Genomic DNA, 23900 nt, shown 5'->3' with positions numbered 1-23900 from the left:
AGAGAAAGACAACTTCAAAAGACAGGGCCATATACAGACACACACAGGCAAGATAGTTTAAGTAGCCAAATGGAAAGCCATGTTTTATAGAGTGTAGTTAGTTAGTTGGAAACAAAGCAACAAGTGAGTGTAGGAATTTAGACAGAGTAGGATTTCCTCCATCTTTAGGAAGCTGCTTTTCCCATTGGAGCAGGAAGGATGCAGAAGGGGGACGGATGGATAGATGGACCAATGGAACAGCACGAGAGGACCGGACCAGTTTACAAGGGCACATCTGAAATTGTATAAAAACAACTGAATGGAGGAGGGCAGTGTTCCTTCTCATCCTGTAGACAGGTTGAACGGTTTTGCTGTTGAGGTCAGGGCTTCAGATAGAGATGGAACCCAGAGCTCTGTAAATTGCTTTATTCGATGGTCTGTTTAGTTATGATAATAAATGTTTGAAAATTGATATTTGATTCCGATTATTCTTCATGAAAGAACACGCTGCACCGATTAAAATATCAGATCAGTCATGAGTACATATGTATTTATAACCATAGTAGATTCCATAGCCTATAACAGACCGTAGTAGATATTACCATATTTTAGGTTTAATTTTAAATACAAAAAGGGTGTGGTGGTGTGTTTAAGCTAAAAGGTGATGCTTCATTGTTCTTTAAGGCCGCCATCTTTTCTGATAACATTCTGCTATAACAAAACAGAAACACAACAGAATTTGCACAATCAAGTTACTACAAAATAGTGCTAGAACAATTAATTTGTTAATGGACTAACTGACAGAAATGTGACACTGTTTTCTGTTTTTTTTAATTATTATTATTATTAATGGTAAAAAATCAACACATTAATTAATGTAAAGATTAATCCAATGTTTCAAGCAAAACTGAAACAAAATGAAAATGGCAAATTGGTTATCACAACATAAACATCTCACATTTGAACATACAGCAAACTCTCCTCTGATGTGTGTCGGTCTAATTAAACAAAAAAACCCGGCTTTTTTTTTTATTTCCAAATTGCTGCATTACAGTACAAAAAACATTTGATGTCATTGTCTCTTCGTTAATTAACAAAAAATCAGGTTCCAGAGTGAATCATGCTGTCAATTATAAATGGAAAACAAAACAAAAAAAGAAAGAACAGAAACAAATAAGGGGACGCAGGCAGCTCCTCTAAGGACTCCAACAATTCATCACCAACTCTGTGTTCCTCATTCATTCATGCCAGTTTTCACAAATTGGTTGTATTTCTTCTTGGTTTGACTTTATCAGGGACTAGATTAATGCATTAGAGTTGTGAATGTGACTCTGCTGTAGCCACCTAGTCATCAGTGCCAGGAGACACAAAAGATGATCAATAGTCACATGCCCAGCTGCTCTCGCATTGTTATTTAGAGGAGAGAGAAAGTGTGTCGCATTTATTTTTGTTCCCTCAGACGTCTGGGTCTAAATGTAAGCTCACACAGCTGAAGTGTGGAGGGGATGTATACACTGTATAGAGTACAGATGAGTGAAGAGATTTGTGAGCTACTCATGTGAAAACAAGCTTTTCTTTAGGTCTTTTCTGAACAAAATCAAATCAAGGGTCTCATTGTTTCTCTACCGATTAAAGCATCTGCGTCCAAGTAGATGCACATTTTCTGGCTTTGAGCATTTCAGCTCAAAACCAAGAAACCAGAAAACCATGTGACAGTTGTCTTTTTTAATTAATGAATGCTGAATTTTTGTTTCAGTTTAGACATTGCTCACTTCTGGGTTCACTTGGGTAGAAAACAAACTCACTAAGAAAATCACTTGAGCCAAAGGAATTCAATTATTTCAAATGACAGTAATTTTCACAATAGTTTCAGGTGAACACAGATTAAAATAGGAAATAAGCGTACTAACTGTAAAGCACTGATCACCTTGTCTACGCAACCTTTGCAGGGTGAAGGGTAACATACTGAAAAGCAAATTAGCTTTCTTCTGACATGAAGATAACTGTTGAAAGATAACTACTACAAAACAAAGGGATAGATAACTTGTAGCAGATGTGGGTGGAATGTGGTGTATATAACAACCAAAATGAACAAAAAGATCAGTCAAAATGAATCAATCTTCCAAAAAAACATAAGTTTAAAGGACCTTCATCATTATGGTTACAATAATAAACAGATGTTTACTGCCAAAACTACAATCACCAAAATGCAACTGCATGAGTTCTACACAAAACACAGAAATATAAAAACATATTAAAAGCATGTTCAGGTCTCTGCATCAGTTATCTGTAAGTCAGCTGGTCTACAGATTGTACACTGGGAAAAGACCAACTTATCATATACAGTATGTCTGATATCTTGTCTCTTGTCTCGGGTGTGGTGACTGTTCTTCGGATGAAACGTGTTCACTGCTGCCTATATTTAAACCTTTATCCCTGCTTTGGTTTTGCCATTTGCTATAAAGTTTTATGTTTTATCCTGTTAATGTATGTTTTAAACTTTCTATCTGCTTTAATCACTTTTATTGTCAATTACTAATTAATATACCCTTTTGTGTAAAGAGTGCTTCACTGCTTCAGGGCTTCCTAAGTTGTTATTTGCTATCCTCATGTGGACAGTAGTGTTTATTGCAGGAATGGGAATAGCAGTACACTTTTCACTACTGTGTGACTCTGTTTCATGAAAATCACAATAAATAGGAGGAGTGAAGCTAACATTTCAGTTCAGTGTCAATAGTGTCATTATCTGTCCACTGTATTACTGTATTTAATTTTATAAATTTAAAATACAATTGATTACGTTCCAGTAGGTATTAAGCATTTTTTCTCCTGCTTTGTAGTTTCCTCATCAGTTTTCTACTTGTCTTTTGCTTCTCTGCACTTTACATCTTCATGTTCTGTCCTCTTCAGTTTTGTCCTCTCTTCCCTTTTCTCCTCTCCTTTTCCTCTTCCCCCTCCTCCATCTCTTTCCCATTCCTTCACTTTTTCTTCTTCCCTTTTTTCTCCTTCCACCTCTTTCTCTTCCTTTTTCACTTCTCCCTCCTCCTCATCCTCGACTCCTACCTCCTCCCCTGTTAGGAGTTCCAGATCTGCAATGCGACATCTCAGAGCTCTGTCTGTGTTCTTGTAATTTCCCAGGATCTTCTTCAGCTTGGTCTGCATCAGTTCCATTGTAATATATAATTTGTTGACTTTCGCCTCTATCTCTTGGGCCTCAGGCATAATTTTAGCTGGGTCCAACTCTATCAGACCGTCTTTCATCAGGATCTGCCGGCCTTTCTCCTCTAGCAATCTTTTAGCATCCGGATACTCTATCAATGACTCCATCAGGTCATCCTTGGACAGACAGAAGAGATCTGAATAGCCAATGCTGCGGATGTTGGCTGTCCGCCTGTTCCCTGCTTTGCTGCCTTTAATATTAAGGATACTGATCTCACCAAAATAGCTGCCACTTCCCAGTACAACAAATTGTGTGACACCATCATCAGCAACAACTGCAAGCTTTCCATCTTTGATAATATACATCTCACGGCCGATGTCGCCCTTCTTACAGATGTAGTCTCCGGGGCTGAACACCTGTGGCCGCAGTTTGAGCACCAGCTCAATCAGCAGGCCTGCCTCACAGTCTGCAAAAATACGAACTTTCTTCAATGTCTCCATGTGAACCTGGATGGCGATTTCAGCCTTTAGCTTGTCAGGAAGATATCTCAGCACCTCTCTTTCATCCTGTGCTTTGCTGTTATGCCACAGGTAATCAAACCACTTGATGACTCGCAGCTCAAGCTCCTTGCTAACTTTTCGAACCTATCAATAAAAAAAAAACATGAATGTTGACAGTATAACCAAACAACATACAATTTTGCTAATTCTTGTTCAAATAATTTAAGTGGAAAAAGGAACACCATCTACCTGCATGTACTGCTTGATGTTGTCAATTCGGGCCTGAAACTGGGCTTGGACAGCATTCATATTGGAGATCATGGTGGCAATGTTTCCCACAATGGTGGCAAAGATCAATACTCCCACTAAAAAATCAAATACATGGAAGAGAAACTCAGAGTCCAGAGCTGGTGGTGGTGTTTCTCCGATGGTGGTCAAGGTTAGTGTTGACCAGTAGAGGCTGAATGCATATTTCCTCATGGGCTGCCCAAACTCAGGCTCCTCGGGATTGTCCAGAGCTGGGTAAACCCAGTCGTCAGCCCCAAAGCCAATAGACTTGGAAAAAGAGAAGTAAAAACAGGCATTCCAGTGGATGATAATGAGGATATACATGATCAAGTTTGCAATGCGGAAGATGTTGGGGTAGTTGGTTCTAGTCTCCACCCTCGTGAAGAACTCCATCATGCGGCCAATTCTCAGAAGCTTGTTAATGCGAATCTCTGGGTAGTTGAGGCCAAAGATAAAATAGAGGACATCGGTGGGAATCATGGAGAGAACATCAAGATGAAACTGGAAGCTGTTGAGGTAATGTTCCCGTAGCAGCTTCTCATCTTTCACCATCAGGCCTTGCTCAAGGTAACCTGCATTTAAAGTGGTACAAACTTTATAGGTACAGCATGCACAGTATGAATTTTGTCCTTGGTGAATTTATGTAAAAGTCCTAGTGAACGATTGGAATTAAATGCTAATCAGTATCGTGTCAGTATTAGTTCATGTAAATAGTATTTCCTATTTTTGCAATCACCCCCTGATTGCAAACAGATAATTTCCATTCAGATTATAAGGCAACTTTTAGAAAAGGTTGGCTGCATCAGTGATAAATTAGACGTCTCATAGTAAGGGGTGTCAGCACTCATGCAATTATTGTTCTATATTTGCTCACAATGGACTATTTGGTCTCATGGTTCTCATCATCGTTTTACCTCTGTTGCTTTCAGATCTGAAAAGTAATGAAATATAAACCGACCACACTGCAAAACAATTTCTTAAAAGTGCTTAAAAGATAAGTTCATATTTTTTCTTTTAGTACAATACTTGTACACCTGTATGTATATTAAAACAGTTTTAATTAACAGTTGCTGTCCATTCTTGCTGTGGAAAGATCAGTTTTGGTGCGAGTAACATTGGACAACATTGGAGTCCTTGTCTAGTATTTGTAAAAATGTCTTTTATGCATATGCAAGTCTTCTAGAGCTAGAGCTTTTTGTAACAGTTCCTTCACCTCTCCATAAGGTGTTTCCTTACTGACCTGCAGTGGAGGGATACTGTAAGGCAAGATAAATTCCAAGCATCATAGTAACTTCTGGGTGTATTAAAATGTATTTTTCCACAGGACTCTAGATGTTTTTCCCCTATCGCTAACACTGAAATTGTGTTAGAAGGCACTCTTTTCATGTGCAGTATAGAAGAAATGCAGCAGCCAGTAACTTCATCAGTGTAAATGAAAAACATGAGAAACCTGAACAAATGTGAACCTATACTTTAATAGGTTTTCAAAGTCGTTGGGCAGATTGAAAAGCTTAAGGCCAATAGTTTCCACATCCATGTATCCACTATGGTCCAGTGACATAAATTTTGTCTCACTGGTAAAACACACTGGAAGTGTTTTCTACGCACATTTCACGCCCATCTCACACTGCAGATAGAATTCCATTATATTAAATAAGTCAATCCCACACTGAATTTGTGAGATGCGCATCTACCATGCGCATGTTTATTTTTTCCCCTCTATTACATTTAGTGCAGCATAATCTCCACAGCCTCACAAATCCTGTTTGTGGTTCCACTGGTATCTGTTACCACTGATCAGGCTGCTTGAGTTTCATTTTCACTTTCTCCCTCTGTAACGAGCTGGGGAAAATCAATAAAATAAATAAATTGATAGGCTACATTTCTTTTTGATGATCTCAAATGAAAACTAGAACATTTGTGTTGTTGGTTGGCCTGGTAAAGATTCTTTGTCCCGCTGCTGTGCTGCTGTCAGAAAGACAGCTGCTCTGATGACTTTAAACACTCAGAATGCGCTGCTCACATCTCGTTTTCAGTGTGGATTGAATGGAATCACACTTACAGGTCTTACTTTCAGTGTGTTTTACCAGTCAGGCCCACGAGAGTCTGCACAGACTCTGTACAGACATCTGCATGGAGTATGAAAAGCCGTTTAGCCTATGTCAGAAGTTTTCAACTGATTGTGACAAGGGACCGCCACTGTGAATAAGAATCTGAGGACCACTGCTGTATGGTGGCTAGACCATATGGGCACTGTTTTAATCTTTAAAGTCAAATTGACTGTTCAAAATTGTATGTATTTGCATGAATTTGATTATTAAAATAAATTAAATAAATTGATTCCCATAGGGTAATTACATTATTGAACTCATGGCCAAAAACCAATTGCAATGCCTTTGCAAACCACCAGAGGGCCGAAAACCACTGGTTGAAAACCCCTGGCCTATGTATTACAGTACCTGTTCTAGTCCTGACAAGCATATCAGCCAGGTAGATTAGGTCAGAGGTGAAGTCCAAGATAATCCAGTAAACGAGGTAGTTATGCTGCAGCTCCTCAAAGCAAGCCCTGTTTGCATGAGAAGAGTTTTAACTAACATCTGTCTTATTCTGCTACAAGCTGCAGCTGATGTGGTGATAAGTTCAAAGAATTCAAATTACATAACTGAAATTGTCATAAAAAACATGGCTTTTTTCACTCCTGCACAAAGTCATGATTTGTAATAGCTTAATTTAGACTAGGACATTAATAGCACTTAATGGTGCAGAATGGAAACATATAAACACTGACCTAAAGGAAAATTAGTGCTGAAAAAGAATAAGTGATTCATAGAAATCACCTGGCTATGATCATGGTCCAGTTGTACATGACTGGCAATGTGATGATAAATAGCCAGTAATAATACAAATTCCCAGATGGATTAATGACAAACAATTCTTTGGGCCTATGAAATGAGAGGAGAGAAGTAAAGATTAAATTTCCTGAAGTATACAGCATTTGAAAAGGTGTTTAAAAAAGTTGCCTAAATGATGTACTTACGTTTCTTTGTCCTGTTCCTTCTCTTTTTCTTTTGCCTCATTTTCTTCCCTTTTCTTCACCTTTTCCATTTTCCTGTAATGTGAATCAATGTATTAGTAAAAACTGCGCCAGCAGTTTATATTATAGCAATATTTACTAGAAAGTTTACTTTATTTCTTTTTTCTTTTTCTACCTTGAAAAAAGTTAACACATTTAATAGCCATGATTAAACTGAATTTAAGAACCATCAATAAGGACATGTTCACTTATCTTTTTGTGAATCTGTAAGTGTACTTACTCTTCATTGTTGTTACTGTTATTCACATTGAGCAGACATTGAGGATTTGACTGAGGCGTAGTTCTAAAAATAAATGCAGTACATTACACACACACAGTGAAGTTACCCCTGGCAAGTCTTGTCATTTCTTATTAATATTTTGAATTAACATTACTGCAAATATATTTTTGAAATTGTGCTTACATGTTATCCTCACTGTTGTCTGCATTGTCAGTGGTAAGTTGTGGTGCATTGTGAGGTGGCACAGTGAGGTGGGGAAGGGTGGTGGTCATGGCAGCAGATCTGCAGTCTATCCTGCAACGATAAGTGAAAATTTTGTATAAGGAAGAAATCCCAATTCCCTTAACTGCATCCATGTTTCCCTCACTTGTGTCGTTTCCTTGTGTCATAGCCCCACTCACGTAAGACGTGAGGACAAGGCACAAGGAGATGATGTGAGAAAAGAGAGGACTTGAGGAAACACTTTTTTTTTTACATAAATGAGGCATCCGTTCCTATGATCCTTCATCTGAAGTGTCCACTCACCAATTGCTTTCCAATAAGGAGGTGTGTCAGTCCATGAAAGACTGTTTATGCTTTATTATGTTTATCGCTACACTGTTTTCAAATCATCTGCAGCCATTCGCACTGCCGTCCAATCCAATCTAATCCAATTCTAATATTCTGATCCCCTCGTAAGGAGAAATCTTAAGACACCACTGAATATATTACAGTTCAGTACAACAGCACCTTTAACTATAACCTTAGTAATAAACATACATAAAATTATTCAACCAAATGCTGAATTGCATTCAGTTGTACAGGTGTATCTAATAAATTGCTTGGCGAGTGTATGTCCTGGCCTTCATATCAGGTAAAAAAAGAAAAAGTAAAGAGAGCTGTGTGAACCAGAAGACATTCAAAGTTGAGTAAAAGTCTAACAGATGAGTTGAGAAACGTTCCACTATGCAATTATGGAAATACAGCATAATTCAATCATTTCATGTAAATAAACTTACCCTCTCCACTTGCTAATGTAATACGAAGTCCATTTTCTTTGATCCTCGTGTAATTTTTTTTTTTGTAATCAATTGATAATTTTAATTTTTTTAGACCTTGAAGCTGGCCACTCCCAAGAGCCACAGATTCACTGTATCAATCATTGTACACCAATTAAAATAATATCAGAACATAACTAGATAACTGACATCTACAGTATAAGCACAGAGTCCAGCTAACTGTGTCATAGAGCCTCAGTGACCCTGATAAGGATTTGTGGATTAGAATTGGATAAGAAGAAGAGAGGCAAAGACACTCATCCTCCTTATTTATCCATTCCACCGGGAAATATGGTCAAGTGAAGTTTAGAAATCCTCATTTAACCTGTCAGTGAGGATTCACAACACTGAAAACCATTTACTGTAGCGGTGATGGTTTTTTTTAAATCTGTCTGAGGTTATGATTTTCTTGACTATTTGGGAAAAGCAGAGGATTTAGTCTGCTGGTACACACACACACACACACACACACACACACACACACACACACAAACAGCTCAGTCAGCACTCTCAGCCATATCCAGCACTGATCCTATTAGGCTGCGCCAGGTTTTACAGCTTTCATATCAGGTGGATCCAATTCTTTTATATGAATAAGAATTGTGGGAGTGAAATTACAATCTGAACCTCTGTCAGCATTGTGTTGTGCCCTGAGAGCAGTACCTCCTCCCTGGGGTACTACAGACGTCCTGAGGTTCAGTGGCTCTCCCTGTTGGCTGATGTGATGTTTGCAGTTTCATAGTGTGAATTTATGGTGATGAGAGTGTGAGGCGTGTTCGTTTTACATTGAAAAGAGAAGACTAATAAGAGGATATATAATTCACAGTGTGAAATTTATTATGCATTAACATATCAAAATTAACATGTGCACATGGATCTTCACTGTTTAGGATTAAACAGAAAAGACTGACCTCAACTTGTCAGTATACAATATTTGTATGAAAAGGTGCTACTATCTAATTGGTCCAAAACTATTGGGGAGAAGCCGTGGTTTAGACTAAACTCTCCCGTTATTGGTCCTTCAGTCCGTCCGTCCTCCAATCGTCCTCTCTGCTCCAATCATCGTGGACAGCGCCCTACAAAGGGGAAGAATACCTGTTCTACTTTAATTCCTACATACACACTCACTTCTTCCTTTGTTTTCAACTAACTGCTCTATATTACGCATTGCTTTCCGTTTCACTTAATTAAAACTGTTCTGCCTGCGTGTGTGTGTGTGCATAACTGTTCTCCCTTTGAAGCTCTCTCATCTACGTCTATTCTATTTTAATAAACTTGGAGCCTTACCGTACCAAGACTCCTTTGGGTCCACCGATCCAGAGGAACGATAAGTAACTATGAGCCCCCTTAGTTTCAGCCATAAATCTAATGAAATTCAGTAATTTAGTGGACAAGACTTATGATGTTGCATTAGTGTTTCAGTGACTCACATAGCAAATATTTGACCAGTGGTTCAGTGAACACATAGGGTGATATTCATAACTATATAAACATAACAGTGACATATAAGTATGCAAACTTATGTGTGCAATAGAATAAAACCATTCTTAAGTGCATAAAATAAAAATCACCCTAACAAGAGCAGCAGGAGTTGTCACCAGCTACTTTTTCTAAATGCATGTTTGCTTTTATTTAATAGTGCAGGACTCTTTCATGGGAGACAGGAAAGTACAGGGGTAAATGATAAAATTAACAACAACTCTATTAGCTTCTTCAGTTTCACTATCCTAGTGTTATAGTAATATTAGTAACACATGCTTTTCCTAAATTAACACCCACAAATATTTATGTTGAAAAAAAAAACTATTGACAGCATAGAGGGAAAGGAGACAAATGTTTTTCAACTGATTCAAACTGGGAACATCACAGTTATATGCTACTCATAACCACAATTTTCTTTTAAATATGACAAATCAACTGAATTTCAATTGCATAATTGTCTTTGATTAAAGACGGGAAAAAACCTTTTAGAATTGTCCAATTTTGGACTGAAAACACACTTTGTTTTGTTGTGCAAAGACCATTGCAAACTTTTTTTTCATATCGTTACATATTTCATTTGGTCTATTTTCAGCATGCTATACCTCATTCATTCTTGTGTGGTGCACCTACCTGTTTTTAATGCTAGTACAAGTAAAATGCACACCATCAAATCTCTTTAGTAGGTGAGTAGGATAGGTAGGTGAATAGTGCTAGCAAAAGGATCAATGTTTGCTGGTATTAAGAGGAAGCTGACTACAATGTAGCAGTTGTGTCAGTTCTAGGGGGCAGCGGGAGCAGCAGGTGCTGCAGCTTTGGGGGCATGATTCCCGTCCTGTGCATGGAAAACAGAAGGGAAATAACTTAGTTATTTTTTTTATTTAAGAACTGAATTGCTGTAGTACATTGCATATGAAAATGCTATGTGTTTGTTTCCCCAGTCAAAAAAAAAAGGTTACACTCCAGTTAGCTGTTCAGTTTCATGTGCATGTTGGCACTCTGTTACAGGAGCCATTGTTAATATGTATAATACATGCTTTCTACTATGAGGAATCACATTATCTGCTGTGCAAAAGGCCTATTAGCTGAAAGTAAAGTTCAGCCAAATCTTAAAGACCCAAGGGTTTTTTGTTTTGTTTTTAACACTGCCTTTTTCTGGATTTGTTCTGAAGGGAAGCATACACTGCAAATATTTTTTTAAGGGAGACTATCTAACCATAGTCATAATGTACTGTGTGCTTATTTTAGTTTTCTACCTTCTGCATGAGTAACAGGCAGTGCTATTCATGTGCAAACCATAGTAAACGTTACACGATCCTATAAACTACTGAACTGAAATAAATTTTGGAGAAAATATCTCCTTCCAGTCAGGGAGAAATGTATCAGCAAATCTACATACATTGTTTATTTCTATAAAATGTGAAAAAAAACCCAATTCTCTCTGTGGTTTCATATATGAATATGTTTGCTCACCTAAGTCTCCTCTGATGCATCGTCAACAAGCACAGGAGCTGGACGGGGGACATTATCTGGCTGGGCCGGTGTAGCACGCACCTGCATAAATAAAACACCTTTAACTCAAACAGCATATTAACTTGTGACAGATTAGGTGTCACAGTGCTACAGTATATGAGTGCTTACTACTGCTGTCCCAGCTCCATGAGCCTAAATGAGTGTGTAATTCATAAGTATAACACGATCCTCAGTTATCATTCCAGGAATTAGTTTATGTGTAAAAAATTAACACTCTGCAAATCATTATTATGATAGAGTTTAGCAAGAAATACTACTTACAGGAGCATTACCAACAGGAAGGAAAGGGTTTCTAAGTAGTCTCTGAAAAAATACGGATGAATGATTATGATTAATGCCAAACTATCAGATTTCTTTTCTTGTTTACTACAGTGAACTCCCTCTACCTGCTGCTGGTACAGCCTGTACATCTCCATCCACCTCAGGGCTGCATTGGCATGTGCTGCAACCTGCTGAAGAAATACCAGACATCTCTAGGCATGTGCGGCAGTTAAACTAATGATCCTTTCTCTGTCAGACATCTATCATTCTGTATGACGTGACAAAAATATGGTATGACATGCCACAGGAGACAGGTAAACACAAACTAAACTTCACAGAAAAGCAGAAAACCCCTCTTACCTCCTTGTTTTCATCATCTGGAGCCTGCAAATTAAGAAAACAAAATAGTTTATTGCAGCGTCATAAAGAACAATAACGTTTAAATGTTTAGAATGGCAGATAGGTCAGCAGATTAAGGGAAATAACATAAGGACAGATTTACAGGGGCAGCCAAGGTAGTTGCCAGCAGACACATCATGAACACCAACAGCTTCACCATGACTCTTCCTAGAGGAAAACACACATAACATATTAAAAATGCTTTCTTAACTTCCTTTGATAAATAAAAAACCACATTGTTACAATTAAAATTAAGGAAAGACAACTGACTACAAGACCTATAGCATCTGCAGGAATAAGTTTCAGCAAGTGTAAAATTGCCACGCTATTAAATCCATCACCTTTTTCCTGGTGCAGAGAGCAGTTGAATATGTCTCTACTTGGAGAATGAGGGTAATCTGCTTCATCTCTAACTTGGAAGCTATTTATGTACCAGAGTGTCCTGTAACAGCCAATCACATTCAATAAAACACCCAGAGCAACGCATGTGTCTGAACAAATCTTACACTTCATAGCTAAAAAAAAAGGGGCATGCAGAATGAAGGTCCTTCTTAAAGTTGATGTACAAGTATGCTTAGCACCCAGGACCCTCTTTTATTAACCTAAAACCAAACTTTAAAAACATAACAAAAAAGTTAATTCATGAAACATTTCACATACAAAGACAAAATTAGAGAAAAGGCCAAAAGTAAATACAGGTCTGTGCAGCAGATCATTTTTCCTGTCCTCCTCTTATAATCATTCCACGACCCTCCAGATTTACCTCCCGACAGTCAGGAGGGGACCTGACCTATAGGTTGGGAACCCCAAGACTAGACTATTATGTAACTATAAACAAAACTAGTGCTGATCTTTGTGTGTGTTCTAGCTGGTGTGGTCATACATCACATTGAACATTACAGATTTCTTGTTTATTTTTGTGGTTCTAGATCAGATAATGAAAAACTTACTATAGTCACCAAGCTGTATATATTCTTGCCTCAAATCTGCAAAGCTTTGATAAGAGCTTCACTAAGCTAATTGCTTTGTCAGCTACAAAACTTACTGTTAACATCTTGGCACTCGCACTATGTAGAGAAAGAGCCATCATACGTAGCTGTGGTAAGTGAAATTATGGTTTTTAAACTTGTCAGTATGTCCTCAGCTGTGGATATGAGTCTGTGATCTAAAGCTCCAGGAACTGAGACATATGAAAAGACAGCCACATCATGACAGGTGGTGCCTGTGTATATTAAATGTCTTTGCAAAGACGAGTGTTAAGTCATGTTGTGACTAGCATTTGTCCTCAGGTGAGTGAGGAGCAGGATGATCTTTCCGTTTATGGTTTTTTTTTTTTAAGACAGTTACATTTTACTGTGGGGAAATTAGATCAACCACTGTGATGAAACATTCAATCTGTGTTATATTTATGATTTACCATTGTCTATACAGCACAACACCAGCTTTAACTATGACCTCAATAATAATTTATACCTCTATGATCATTTAAAAGCAAATACTCTGAGCTTAAATGGGCATCAAGGCAGAGGTGTTGCATTGGATTGTACCTAATAAAGTGGCAGGTGAAGAAATTATAGTAAGCTGTCACATTAACACCTTCTAAAGAGCACCAATTTTATTGTTAGGAACCAAGTCAAATCAACCATTTCATGAACATGTTTAATGTTAATCTTATGAAAATGAAATTAATGAGGCTGCTGTATCACCAACACATTCAAATTGGATATTGCCTGAATATGAGGGTCCAAAGTTTGTAGTAAGGGCAAAAACTCAAGATTCAGACTCCACTGGACAAACCAAACCATATTGTTTTTAAGTCTAAAAAGGGGTTTAATGACACTAAACAACCAGTGCACTGAACAGAGACACAAACTGAAAAACAATACTTAAGCAGATATCATCGCTCAGGACAATAACTGGGCTTAAGCACAAATATAAAAGAAACAAGAGTCTTGCAGAGTGCTAGTCAGATACAAACAGAACACAGAACTAGGAGCTGGATTGTGGCAAGTATACACCAAACAACACAAGGCCAACAGCCAAAGAACAACTAAACAATAGAGAATTCCAAACTAAGGTGAGAATTATATAAAAAAAATGAACAAGAAACAAGTCAGAGACTACTCTGTGACAACAAAACTCACAGAGAGTGGCAGTTTTACATAATATATTAACTCTGTAGCAGATGAGGAGAGGGGAGAAGGCACAAACAGCTCAGGGCACAGGAATGGAATGAGAAACAGACCAATCAAAATGATAACAGAGTGCTGGGAAGCGGAGTCATTGGCATTCAGGGCTAGGAGCAGGCAGAGACCAAGAAAAGAACAAAAGAAACTAGAGGACTGGCAAACGGGGAGGTGAGGTGAATATAAAGGATAGGTAGGCAGAGTCAAAGAGCAGCAGGTGACTCAAATAAAGGTTAATCAAGGCGGTGTAAATCTAAGATTGGTGAGCGTGGCAAGATATAGGAAATAACTACAAAATAAAAGTTTAAACAGGAAGGGGATAATGACAGGTATGTTTTTATCACAGACTGTTATATATAAATAAATAAAGAGCAAAAATACAAAACGCTTGAAAATGTGGGCTTTATTTCTTGAAAGAAAATGACATTTAAAATAAAGTTACAATGAATTAATAAAGACATGTAGCATAATTCTTAGATACTAAAAACAGACCACTGCAAACTGCTCGATTTCCACATTTATATTAAAAACCGATTGTGTCGTTGATAAATTACAGAAAATGGCTGCTGAAAGGTTTACACATCTACAACAGGGTTAATGTTAATGTTCAGAATGACGAATATAAACGAACCAGACAATTCCTCAGAAACATATTTAATTCTATGCAGATGAGCTTGTCATTTCTAATGCAACAGTATTCTTAATAAAATTGGTTATTTTATCATATTAGCATTTTCTTTTACCTGTAGTAAGCACATGCAACCAACACTCAGCCCTAATCACTAAAAGTCATTTGTTCCACTGCAGATGTGTGAATGTTAAGGAGAGGTCTTGTCTCATTTTTACACCTCTCATCCACTTCACATTTTTGTTGGCATCTGCAAAAAAGAGATAAACAATTTGAAATAGATATTCAGATCTTATTAAATTTTAATAATTGTTAAATAATATATAGATTGATAAGTGCCTGGTTTGGCTGCTTGGGTTCATCCTGCTGGAGTGGTTGCATTGGGTCCTGGGACGGGAGAGGACTGGCATCAAATGCTGGATTCTGGGGGAAAAAAGAACAAAAAAACAAACTTTGTGAGAAAAAAAGAAAAACAGCCAGAATGAGTCAAACATCTTCAAAGCACATTGCAATGATTAAAAAATTTTTTAATTTTTCTCACATTCAGGGTTTGCTGGGGGAAATGTGGAAAAGGGTATTCAAATGGAAAAACCTGTGAAAAAAAAGGTTAATAAAATGTCTCCACAAAGAAACAAAAACCAGATAGAGATACACCGATTTTGAATAAAAAATGTATCTTACTGTATTCAGGACATGAGGGGCATTTGTCATCGGAGGGATGCTTTTTATTATCTGGAAAAAGTAAATAGATAACTTATTATTATACAGGTAAAAGAAATAATTTTATTTTTACATTATGCTATATGTAATATTTCAGTTTAAAGTTTAAAATGTTTACCTTTTGCTGAGCGAAGTCATAGGGGTAGTACTGCAAATGCAAGAGCACAAAATATCAATACATGTTTATTGTACCAAACATTCTCTTAAAAGCAGTGAAGTGTAAGAGGTGAGGGGGGGGGGGGGTGGGGGGGGGGGGGGGGTCACTTACGACTTCCACACTCTGTCTGCCAGGTGGCTGAGGAATGGAGACCTTCATAATTCCAAAAGTGGAATAAGGCTGTACAAGGAAGACAATAAAAAGGTAGTGAAGTGAGTTTTTAACCACTTTTTTAAAGAGAAAATTCCTATGTATGTTTACTTTACCTGGCCAGCATTTGCTCCACCGGCACCACCAGGAAATGTGTGTGGATAAATCTAAGAAAAAAAACAAAATGTACATAAGTGTTCTATAAATGTAATTCATAATCACTACATGAGCATTTCATTAAAACTTAATCTCAGTGAAATTGGTGTTTTCAAATAGAGTAAGAATGTGTGTGACATACATATTCCACACTATACCCGCCAGGCTGAGCAGCTGTAAAGGGGGTTTTCACCTGAATGGATGTAAAATTGTCAGAGTCATTAGAAAACAGTATCAGTATTTCTGCCCTGCTTTATTTCTGGGTCACAGAGAGCCCTTTCTCAGTAGTTTTGCATGTTATAATTTTTGCATGGTAAAAACAGCAACCTTCCACAATATATGTCCGTGATTACCTGTGAGGATGGCACCTGTTGTCTGGATGCTGCGTAATGAGGCATGTAATGAAAGGGGGACTGAAAATAAAACATTAAAGAAGAAAATAATAATCAAATTCTAGTCAAACCAACCAGAACTATGCCAGAAATGAGAGAATAAAGTTTCCACTGCATGGAAGCAGCATTTGTCTGTTAGTTTTAAACTTACTGGTGCAGCTGAGGCTGCCGTAGCCAGGCAGAGGCACAAGATGGCCAACTTCATTTTTGCAGACTGTCCGAGTTCTGCTGACATAAAACTCATCATTACAAATCACAAATTTCCAATCACAGTTACACTTGGATGACTGAGTTCTTCATTACACACCTTCTGCAGCAACAACACAGCTGGAGAGTCCGATGAATGCCGATGCTAGTGATGATGCCAGCTGACTATCTTCCACAGAGTTATGCTGGTTTTTATAAGGCTCCAGCTCACCTGAGAGCCAATCAAATTTGATGGGAGTGATAAACCAAATGAGTAGGTACAGGGGTCTAGTTTTCAGCTTTACTAAATGACCAGTGGTCACATTCACTTTCTGTGTAATAGCAGGCTATTTTTGATTACAGTCTAGAGAAAGCCTTGACCTGCTCCTCATTCTGCCATCCCAGCATTTCTATTGTGCCTGTTCTGCTATATCATAGCATAAATATCTGAAATGGTAAAATTATGTTTATGAAAAAGTAATTTTAAGTGTGATATTATTTGTTTTTCACCTGTTTACGTGTCCATTGTTCCCAAATCAGCAGAGCAACTTCACAAAAACAAGGCAGGCAACTGAGGATAAACTACTTTACCAAACTGAACATAAAATTAGAAACTCTAATGTTGTTGCTCTCGTTCATTTGAAACTTCTTTTGTGTATTAGTTTGGATGCTCTTCAGTACTAGTGGATGTGTGCTTGAGTTTAGCTGTAACTTTAACTTGTGAAGAACTATTCTTAAAGCCGATTTACAGAGTAACACATTGCAGTTTATGATTATCATAAAAAAAGGCACTGAACCCCAAGTTGCTCCCGACAGCAAGAGCAGCATCCTGCAGGAACAGTGCTGCCATCGGCCTGTGTGAGTGGGCGCCGCAGATGGCTGCCTCGGTTCTGTACCAGAGACAAATTCTTTGTCTGTGTAAAACATACTTGGCAAATAAAAGTGATCAGTTGTCCACAATAATACCAGAGTCAAATTCCTCGTGTGTCCGACACACCTGGCCAGTAAAGCTGATTCTGATTCTGATTCTGATAATGGTATTACAAAATGTGATTCATAATTTTACTTGCAATGACACAGTAATCTGAAACATGGGAATTTTAAAGTGGACTGAGTAAATATGTTTCTGTATGTATAATATCCATTAGATATGGTTATTTAAAGTAAAGAACCACAAGAGATTCAGTGAGTTCCATCTTCTGAAGCAACAAATTTCATTGAAAACATGTTGCTGTTTATCTCAGTGAAGTGACACACTCAAATCTCATTGCATGGCACCATCTTATCATTATAAGACACAAACCATTCTTTGCAATTTCCTTTTTCTTTAGAAAAGCAGACTACCGGTACTCTTTTTACATCAAACAGCAGAGCACCATTATACCCCTGAAAATGCCATCCATCATTTTCCTTTTGAAGACAGCACCATATTTTTCCAGAAGCAGCAGTGTTTTCTTGTCATTTTTCACTGGACTGCTGGTCTTTTAGCGCGCTCCACCTAAAGTGGAATAAAAAAAAAAAACACATCTGGACTGTTCTTATGGTGATAAAACTTTCATGTATCCAAAGACAGTCACTCCAACAGGAAAATCATATTAATATAATATAATGATCTTTTAATGGATTATTTTGGTAATGCATACAAGTCTGAAATATACACTAACACAGTGTGTGTGTACCTGAGTGTACCAGTATGCACACACCCTGTTGACTCTGATTTTTTTACTCCTCCTCCTCATCATCATCATCGCCATCTCTGGGTTTGGCAGCCTGAAATGACAGAGGCTTCTGATGAGCCAATCAGAAGTAAGGACAGTCTCTCGCATGTTTTGCTGTTGGGCTGATGTTTCTCAACAGCTCAGCAGAAAACAGTTTGAGGCCTGTTTCATTTATTAGAACAGCCCTATTGCCCTCATTACCACACCAGTTCAGTTTTAGTTTCCCACTGTACCTGCTGCAGTCATTTGAAGCTATTTTCTTACTTTAAAATTAGTCAAACCCTATAAATGGATGACAGCTGATGGTGTCTTACTGAAACTGGCTGAAAATGGCTCAAAATACAAATTCATACTTTAAAAAGTACCAGCAGCAATGACAGGTTTAACAGGTGCTGTGGGGGCAGCGGGGGCGGCAGCAGCAGAGATCATTAGTTAAATCATGACTCACAGCTACTTCTGTCAGCGTCATCAAAATCGGCAGAACCTCACCAGTTTTGTGGTGTTTATGCCATTTGAGTCTGGCATCGCCTGCTTTATGAAACCACGAACCTTGCCATGAAGGTACATGCATTATTCTGACGTTTAAATGTGGTGTCTGAAACAGTATTTTGTAGCATTAGATAAACTGTTAATCATCTTTCAAAGGCTGTCATTGCCTCTGAAAGTCACTGGATTAGGCACACCTTAAACTATCACATACAGGTCCTCCAACAGGGTATGTCTGAGCATCAACTGGAAACAGCTGGAAATGAACAGTTTTAATTATTTTGTTCTATTGTCTGTAAGCAATTTTGGACATCTGAGGTTTTCAATGTGCTCTGTAAATAGCGGTTAACTTGATGTTACTAAATTACCCTTCACATGAGTGTATGTCAGAAGTAAAAGGAACAAACAGCAAGTTAAGAACCTCGAAGCAGCTCAGTAAAAAAGACATTACAAATAGTGGTGAACAAATTTATGCAGAACTTATAAGGTGATTTTTGAAAATGTATGTGTCTTTTTTGTGTGTGTATGTCATGATATACTGTACACCAGCTGATCTGAGCTGTGTTTACTGTGCCTGAGCTGGAGCATAATGGATGTCAAACTCCATGAACCTTTGATACTGTAAAGAGGAAACACTGCAGCTAATTCCAGGTCAGTGTAAAATCAAGTTTTATTTTTTACAGTTGGGCAGAATCAGTAACCAGTGTGGTAATGAATGGGCACAGACAACCACCTCAAGGACACAGGCACCAATAGGGATGAATATCATTTTTTATTAAGCTGAACATTTTGAGTCATTACACTTTACAGCATAATCTGGTGGAACAGTAATTGATGACAGCTTGAAAATCCCTCTCTCAAACACCCAACACTGAGCCTGTGGAACCTAAAATCCATTAACTGGGAAGAAAATGTCTCAGCATTATGATCTGACAGCTGCTGTGCCCAAAACTCTTACATCGTGGCATTTATGGACAGAAAAACACCTATAGGTATTTATCCAGGTATCTCATAAAGGGGATGTTCAGGTTTATTCAAACAGTATTTGTGAGAAATATTCCAACTGTAAAAAAAAATAAAATAAAAACACAAGTGAATTTTAAAGACTAAGGACAATGTGTATTTTCTGGATGCATTTGAATCAAAAACTGCAGTTTTGAATGTATCTCACTGTATCAACATGATCATGATGTTCCTCTCAACTTTTAGCTAATTGTTTTAGTTTTATGGGCCCTGATTTTCTTGTTTGGCTTCACTCTCACTGCTCTCAGCCTGAGCAGGCAGCTGTGTTCAGCACCAAACAGCAGACAGACACCGTTTGTAACTAGATGGCGAAGGTAGTGGAGGATTTAACAGTTTGAGAACCAACTATTTTCCTCAGGGGCTGGTAGAGACCAAAACAGTACTAAAAGGGGAGTGAATGCTGGACTTAAATTTGTCCAGTTGCCAGAACACAGCTTGTCCTAATGTTACTTTGTGTCTGCTGGATGTGTAGCATGTTTATGTAAAAAGTTAAACTATGTCACTGTTGTGTTCACAGCTTGTTTTGTTTCTGCCAGGTGGCCCAAAAACAGTTAATGTGCTGTAGGTTTAAGATAAGAATGTATTTAAATCATGTTAAACAAAGGGTGTATGCTTTTGAAAAAAAGGAAAAGAGTTTAATCAACCTTTGTCAATTTTTATTACATATTTTTCACTGAAAAGAAAGAACAGTGATGCTAATACAATAAAATCCACAGTTAGTAAAAGGTTAAAATAAAAGATATTGCAAGAGAAACTTATCTTACGGTTTTCATTAATACCGTTTTATCTTTTCTTAGTATAAACTATCTCTGCTGGTGGATGCAGTTTCAGCCATGTGTGGGTTGGAGTTTGGGTTGAGCATGTGTTTGGACCGTGGCCACATCCTGTGCTGCTTGCTCCAAACCCGCTGGGACACTATTAGCATGCGGCTGTGGTTGACAGTTGGTCAGCCCCTGCGTCTGTGGGACTCCAGCTGACAGCATCCCACCGTTTGGCACTATACCCTGTTGCTCAGGGTTTGTAAGCCTGGTGGCCTGGCTCACAGGTTGAACAGCTCCTGTAGGCAGGTTTGTGAGGACTGTGGGCATGTACACACCCAGCTGGCCCACTTTACCTGCATTCTGAAACAGAGAAGGAAGGAAAGTGGTGAGGGAGAGGGAGCAGTTGCATCATCAGTGAGATCAATGAGTTCACTGAGCAGACTGTTTAAACAAGTTGAGAGATATAAAACTGTACCTCCAGCTCTTCTGAGCTAAGAGTGCCAGGTGGAGGGCTCTATTAAAGAATCATAGCACATGTCAAATAAAACACCATCAGAAAGAAAATTGGAAAATGAGAACAGATCATTAATCATGTTAACATCCAGGTTTACAACGAACACTTTGTAGTTACCATGCGTTGCTGGACCATGTATATAATTTGTGGATTCTGTGGATGCAATTTAGACAGTTTGATTATTAAACAACTTTTGTTCTTCCTTCAATTGAACCATTTTTTGAAGTAGTGCTTACAAAATGACAGTAAAGACACCTGTTGCTGCTGCACTGTCTGAGGTGCCTCTCCTGAAGGAGCAACCCCCGGGGGTGTTCCTGCAGGTGACACAGGATTGTATGGAGGTTGATTTGCTGGAGTTGGTGGCAGAGATGTATTAGGAATTGCTGGGTATCCAAATGGGGAGAACTGAGGGAGAGAGAGGGAAAAAAGACATTTACATTTTAATTTTTGTCAACACTTTCTGAAGCAAGAGAAGGCAAAAATAGTTCAAACACTGCATAAGACAAATTTTAAAAAACTCATGCAAGACAACATAAATCAGTGGACAGAATGTACACACTGTATGTAATGAAGGAGTTTCAGGTCGCGTCAGTTTTCCTATACTGTATAGTTAAAAAAAACCAGCAGAAATATGTTCGACTCCCCCAAGCTACATTCTTCCAACCTGGGTTCTGCAGTCAGTAGCAGCACAGACAGTCCTATTTGCAGTTCATTGAAAGATCTGTTTCCAACCACAATGTGATACTAAATACTGTAATATATTACCGGTTGATTGCTATGTGGTGATGAATATACAGGGACGTATCCATAAGGAGTGGCAATCTGAAAACAGCAGCAAAACAAGCAAAATTAACTTGAAGTTATTATACATTATGGATGACAAAATGGTAAAACAATTTTAAAGATGTGTTAAATACTTGTATATTGTTTGGTTGGCTCTAATATTTTCTCTAGATTTTATATACACATCTATATATATTTACTTATGTCCTACCAGAGGCTGCTGTGGGACGGCTGGCTGGTTAGCAGGCAGAAATCCATAGATGTTTGGCTGTAGGGGGATGATCACTGGACTGCCTCCTATTGGAGACCAGGTGTACTGATGCACTGAAGGAACAATCTGGGGGCCACCCTGAGGAGTCAGCAGCTGGGGGGCCGCAAGCTGTGGTTGCTCCACATTGGGGGTAAACGGAGCTGGAGTCTCAGCTTTCTGGTTCGTCGCTGCATCAGGCTGAACTCTTTCAGCTTGAGTGGCTCCTCCTTGTGACTGTAGGGGAGGAAGGGCGTTAGGATGGACAAGGAAAGAAAAAAAGAAAAACCCTGAATTGATCATTATCACAGCAGATCTCACATAGTGTGAGGTAAATTTGAACTTAATATAGACCAATAACAAATGAATAATACATACAAAAAAATATTAAGTATTGTACTCACTGGTACTGCAGACACCATTACGGTAAAAAATGAAAATAGGATTACAATAATCATTTCCAAAAATAAAATAAGAGTCAGTTGACTTTTGGATGAGTTGCACAAGATCAATGAAAGCTGTCAAAGAATGTCCACTTAGAGCACTAAGAGTAACGTCAATGAAACTGCACAGAGGAGAGCCCTGACTTATGCGTTGCTCACAGAGTGAAACAACCAATCACACAACAGAAAAAGCAGACAAATTCAACTTAATCTTTTAGTGTGAATGAAGCAATGGGTTAGAAAGCAAAGAAAATCCACTGAATATGCTAAACTGCCTGTTTTCCTTCAATTATCCTGCTGTCATGTCTGCAGAAGTGAGTAAGCAAACACACAGGAACCCAGACCACCTGTGGGCGCGGCTGATGTGTCAGGGTTTCACCGTTGTAATTATGGTCAAAGCAAATCTGTTTAATGTGCAACAAAACTGAGAACAAAGATGAATAAGAGAACTGTAGAAAAGCTGGTTTCAGTCATGGATCTCTCAGCATCACATTCACAATATAAAATAGCATTAAACTAGTCTATTTAGTTGTTGCCTATGTCACTAATACAACAGTGTTGTTTTACACTGTGAATGTGAGGTCCAACTGTGGTCTAGCTCTAATAAATGTAGTGCTGACAGAGTGTGGGAATCCTCCTTTTTCACTAGTCAATTTAACTTTAATGATAAGATGCAGACACAGCGGAAACTTAAGGGTAAATAAATTACACAAACCATCATTAAAACTTTAGGAGAATCTTTAATTTGACTTAATTGCGTGGTGCACTTATGCTAGTGTTGCACAGTGTCATGCAAATTGCTAGGGCAAACCTATGGCCTTGTCACTAAATGGTGTTTGGATGTTTTCTCTTTTCAGCTGGACAGTCAGAGATGGCAAATATTCAAAAGTACACAACAGAGCAGGACAAAGCTGGAGGGATGGAGATTTGTTTGCTTTTTCCTATCAACCAAGGATCTAAATGTCATCCTAGAATGGCAGTCCACACTTTAACAGCCTGAGGTTTCACTGCTATGGGTGTTAAAGAACGCACTCATCTGATATACAGTAAGTAGTCCTACATGGTGTCGAGTCATCAGATATTTAGTTTAAGGTTTCTAGTCAGAAGTCAACTAAACATTAAAAGGCAGCGAATGTTTAAATATGTCAAATGTCAAATAAATTAGAAAACATGTTTCCTGTATCTTCTTTGATCGTACTGAATTACAGATGTTTCTTAAGCCCAACCCAGGATGCACCGTGAGCCATTCATTCATTTATATTCACAGGTTAACTCAGACGATCTTCTCTTTTGGCAACACCATTTAATGAAATACAGTTACATATGAGATATACAGAGAGAATTCATTTGCTTTTGGAGACTTTCTGTTATGGCACACAGAACACATGCTACTATTATAA

General features: G+C 38.2%; 2 protein-coding genes and 2 long non-coding RNA genes across 4 annotated transcripts; all 4 read right to left on the bottom strand.

Annotated features, from left to right (window-relative positions):
* Window positions 1-2958: 2958 nt before the first annotated feature.
* On the bottom strand, window positions 2959-7513 carry LOC109961317 (cGMP-gated cation channel alpha-1; the record flags this gene model as incomplete). The annotated part of the gene is given in 8 exon segments (XM_074527640.1): window positions 2959-3783; window positions 3889-4499; window positions 6387-6493; window positions 6765-6869; window positions 6965-7036; window positions 7113-7132; window positions 7202-7304; window positions 7425-7513. Coding segments are annotated over 8 exon segments (1932 nt in total), but the record flags the coding sequence as incomplete, so codon positions are not given.
* Window positions 7514-9814: 2301 nt separating this feature from the next.
* On the bottom strand, window positions 9815-15952 carry LOC109961316 (uncharacterized). The gene is made up of 14 exons (XM_020602025.1): window positions 15908-15952; window positions 15753-15821; window positions 15603-15632; window positions 15446-15496; window positions 15306-15356; window positions 15104-15187; window positions 15001-15014; window positions 12292-12392; window positions 12054-12118; window positions 11912-11935; window positions 11677-11742; window positions 11552-11593; window positions 11231-11311; window positions 9815-10592 (listed from the first exon to the last, which is right to left on the bottom strand). Exons 2-13 carry the CDS (start codon window positions 15798-15800, stop codon window positions 11231-11233), a joined length of 657 nt encoding a protein of 218 aa, XP_020457681.1. The 5' UTR covers window positions 15801-15821; window positions 15908-15952; the 3' UTR covers window positions 9815-10592.
* Window positions 15953-16113: 161 nt separating this feature from the next.
* On the bottom strand, window positions 16114-16703 carry LOC109961326 (uncharacterized). Its single transcript, XR_002275122.1, has 4 exons — window positions 16647-16703; window positions 16491-16564; window positions 16301-16360; window positions 16114-16140 (listed from the first exon to the last, which is right to left on the bottom strand). It is a non-coding gene; the product is annotated as an uncharacterized LOC109961326 (long non-coding RNA).
* Window positions 16704-21293: 4590 nt separating this feature from the next.
* On the bottom strand, window positions 21294-22235 carry LOC109961307 (uncharacterized). The gene is made up of 3 exons (XR_002275121.1): window positions 22022-22235; window positions 21793-21849; window positions 21294-21432 (listed from the first exon to the last, which is right to left on the bottom strand). It is a non-coding gene; the product is annotated as an uncharacterized LOC109961307 (long non-coding RNA).
* Between the last annotated feature and the right edge of the window lie 1665 nt (window positions 22236-23900).

Source organism: Monopterus albus, unplaced genomic scaffold, assembly GCF_001952655.1.
Source record: "Monopterus albus unplaced genomic scaffold, M_albus_1.0 scaffold54.1, whole genome shotgun sequence".
NCBI lineage: Eukaryota > Metazoa > Chordata > Actinopteri > Synbranchiformes > Synbranchidae > Monopterus > Monopterus albus.
Note: the sequence above shows the minus strand (reverse complement) of the source record. Positions and strands in the feature narration are given on the sequence as shown.

Excerpts from the sequence above, each read along its gene's own strand:
- LOC109961316 (XM_020602025.1), bottom strand. The coding sequence starts at position 15,800 with ATGAAGGTCTCCATTCCTCAGCCACCTGGCAGACAGAGTGTGGAAGTC. Across the intron at positions 15,188-15,305 it reads TCCCCCAGCAAACCCTGAAT|AATCCAGCATTTGATGCCAG; the intron begins GTGAGAAAAATT and ends TTTTTCCCCCAG. Across the intron at positions 11,594-11,676 it reads ACAGGCTGTACCAGCAGCAG|AGACTACTTAGAAACCCTTT; the intron begins GTAGAGGGAGTT and ends GTATTTTTTCAG.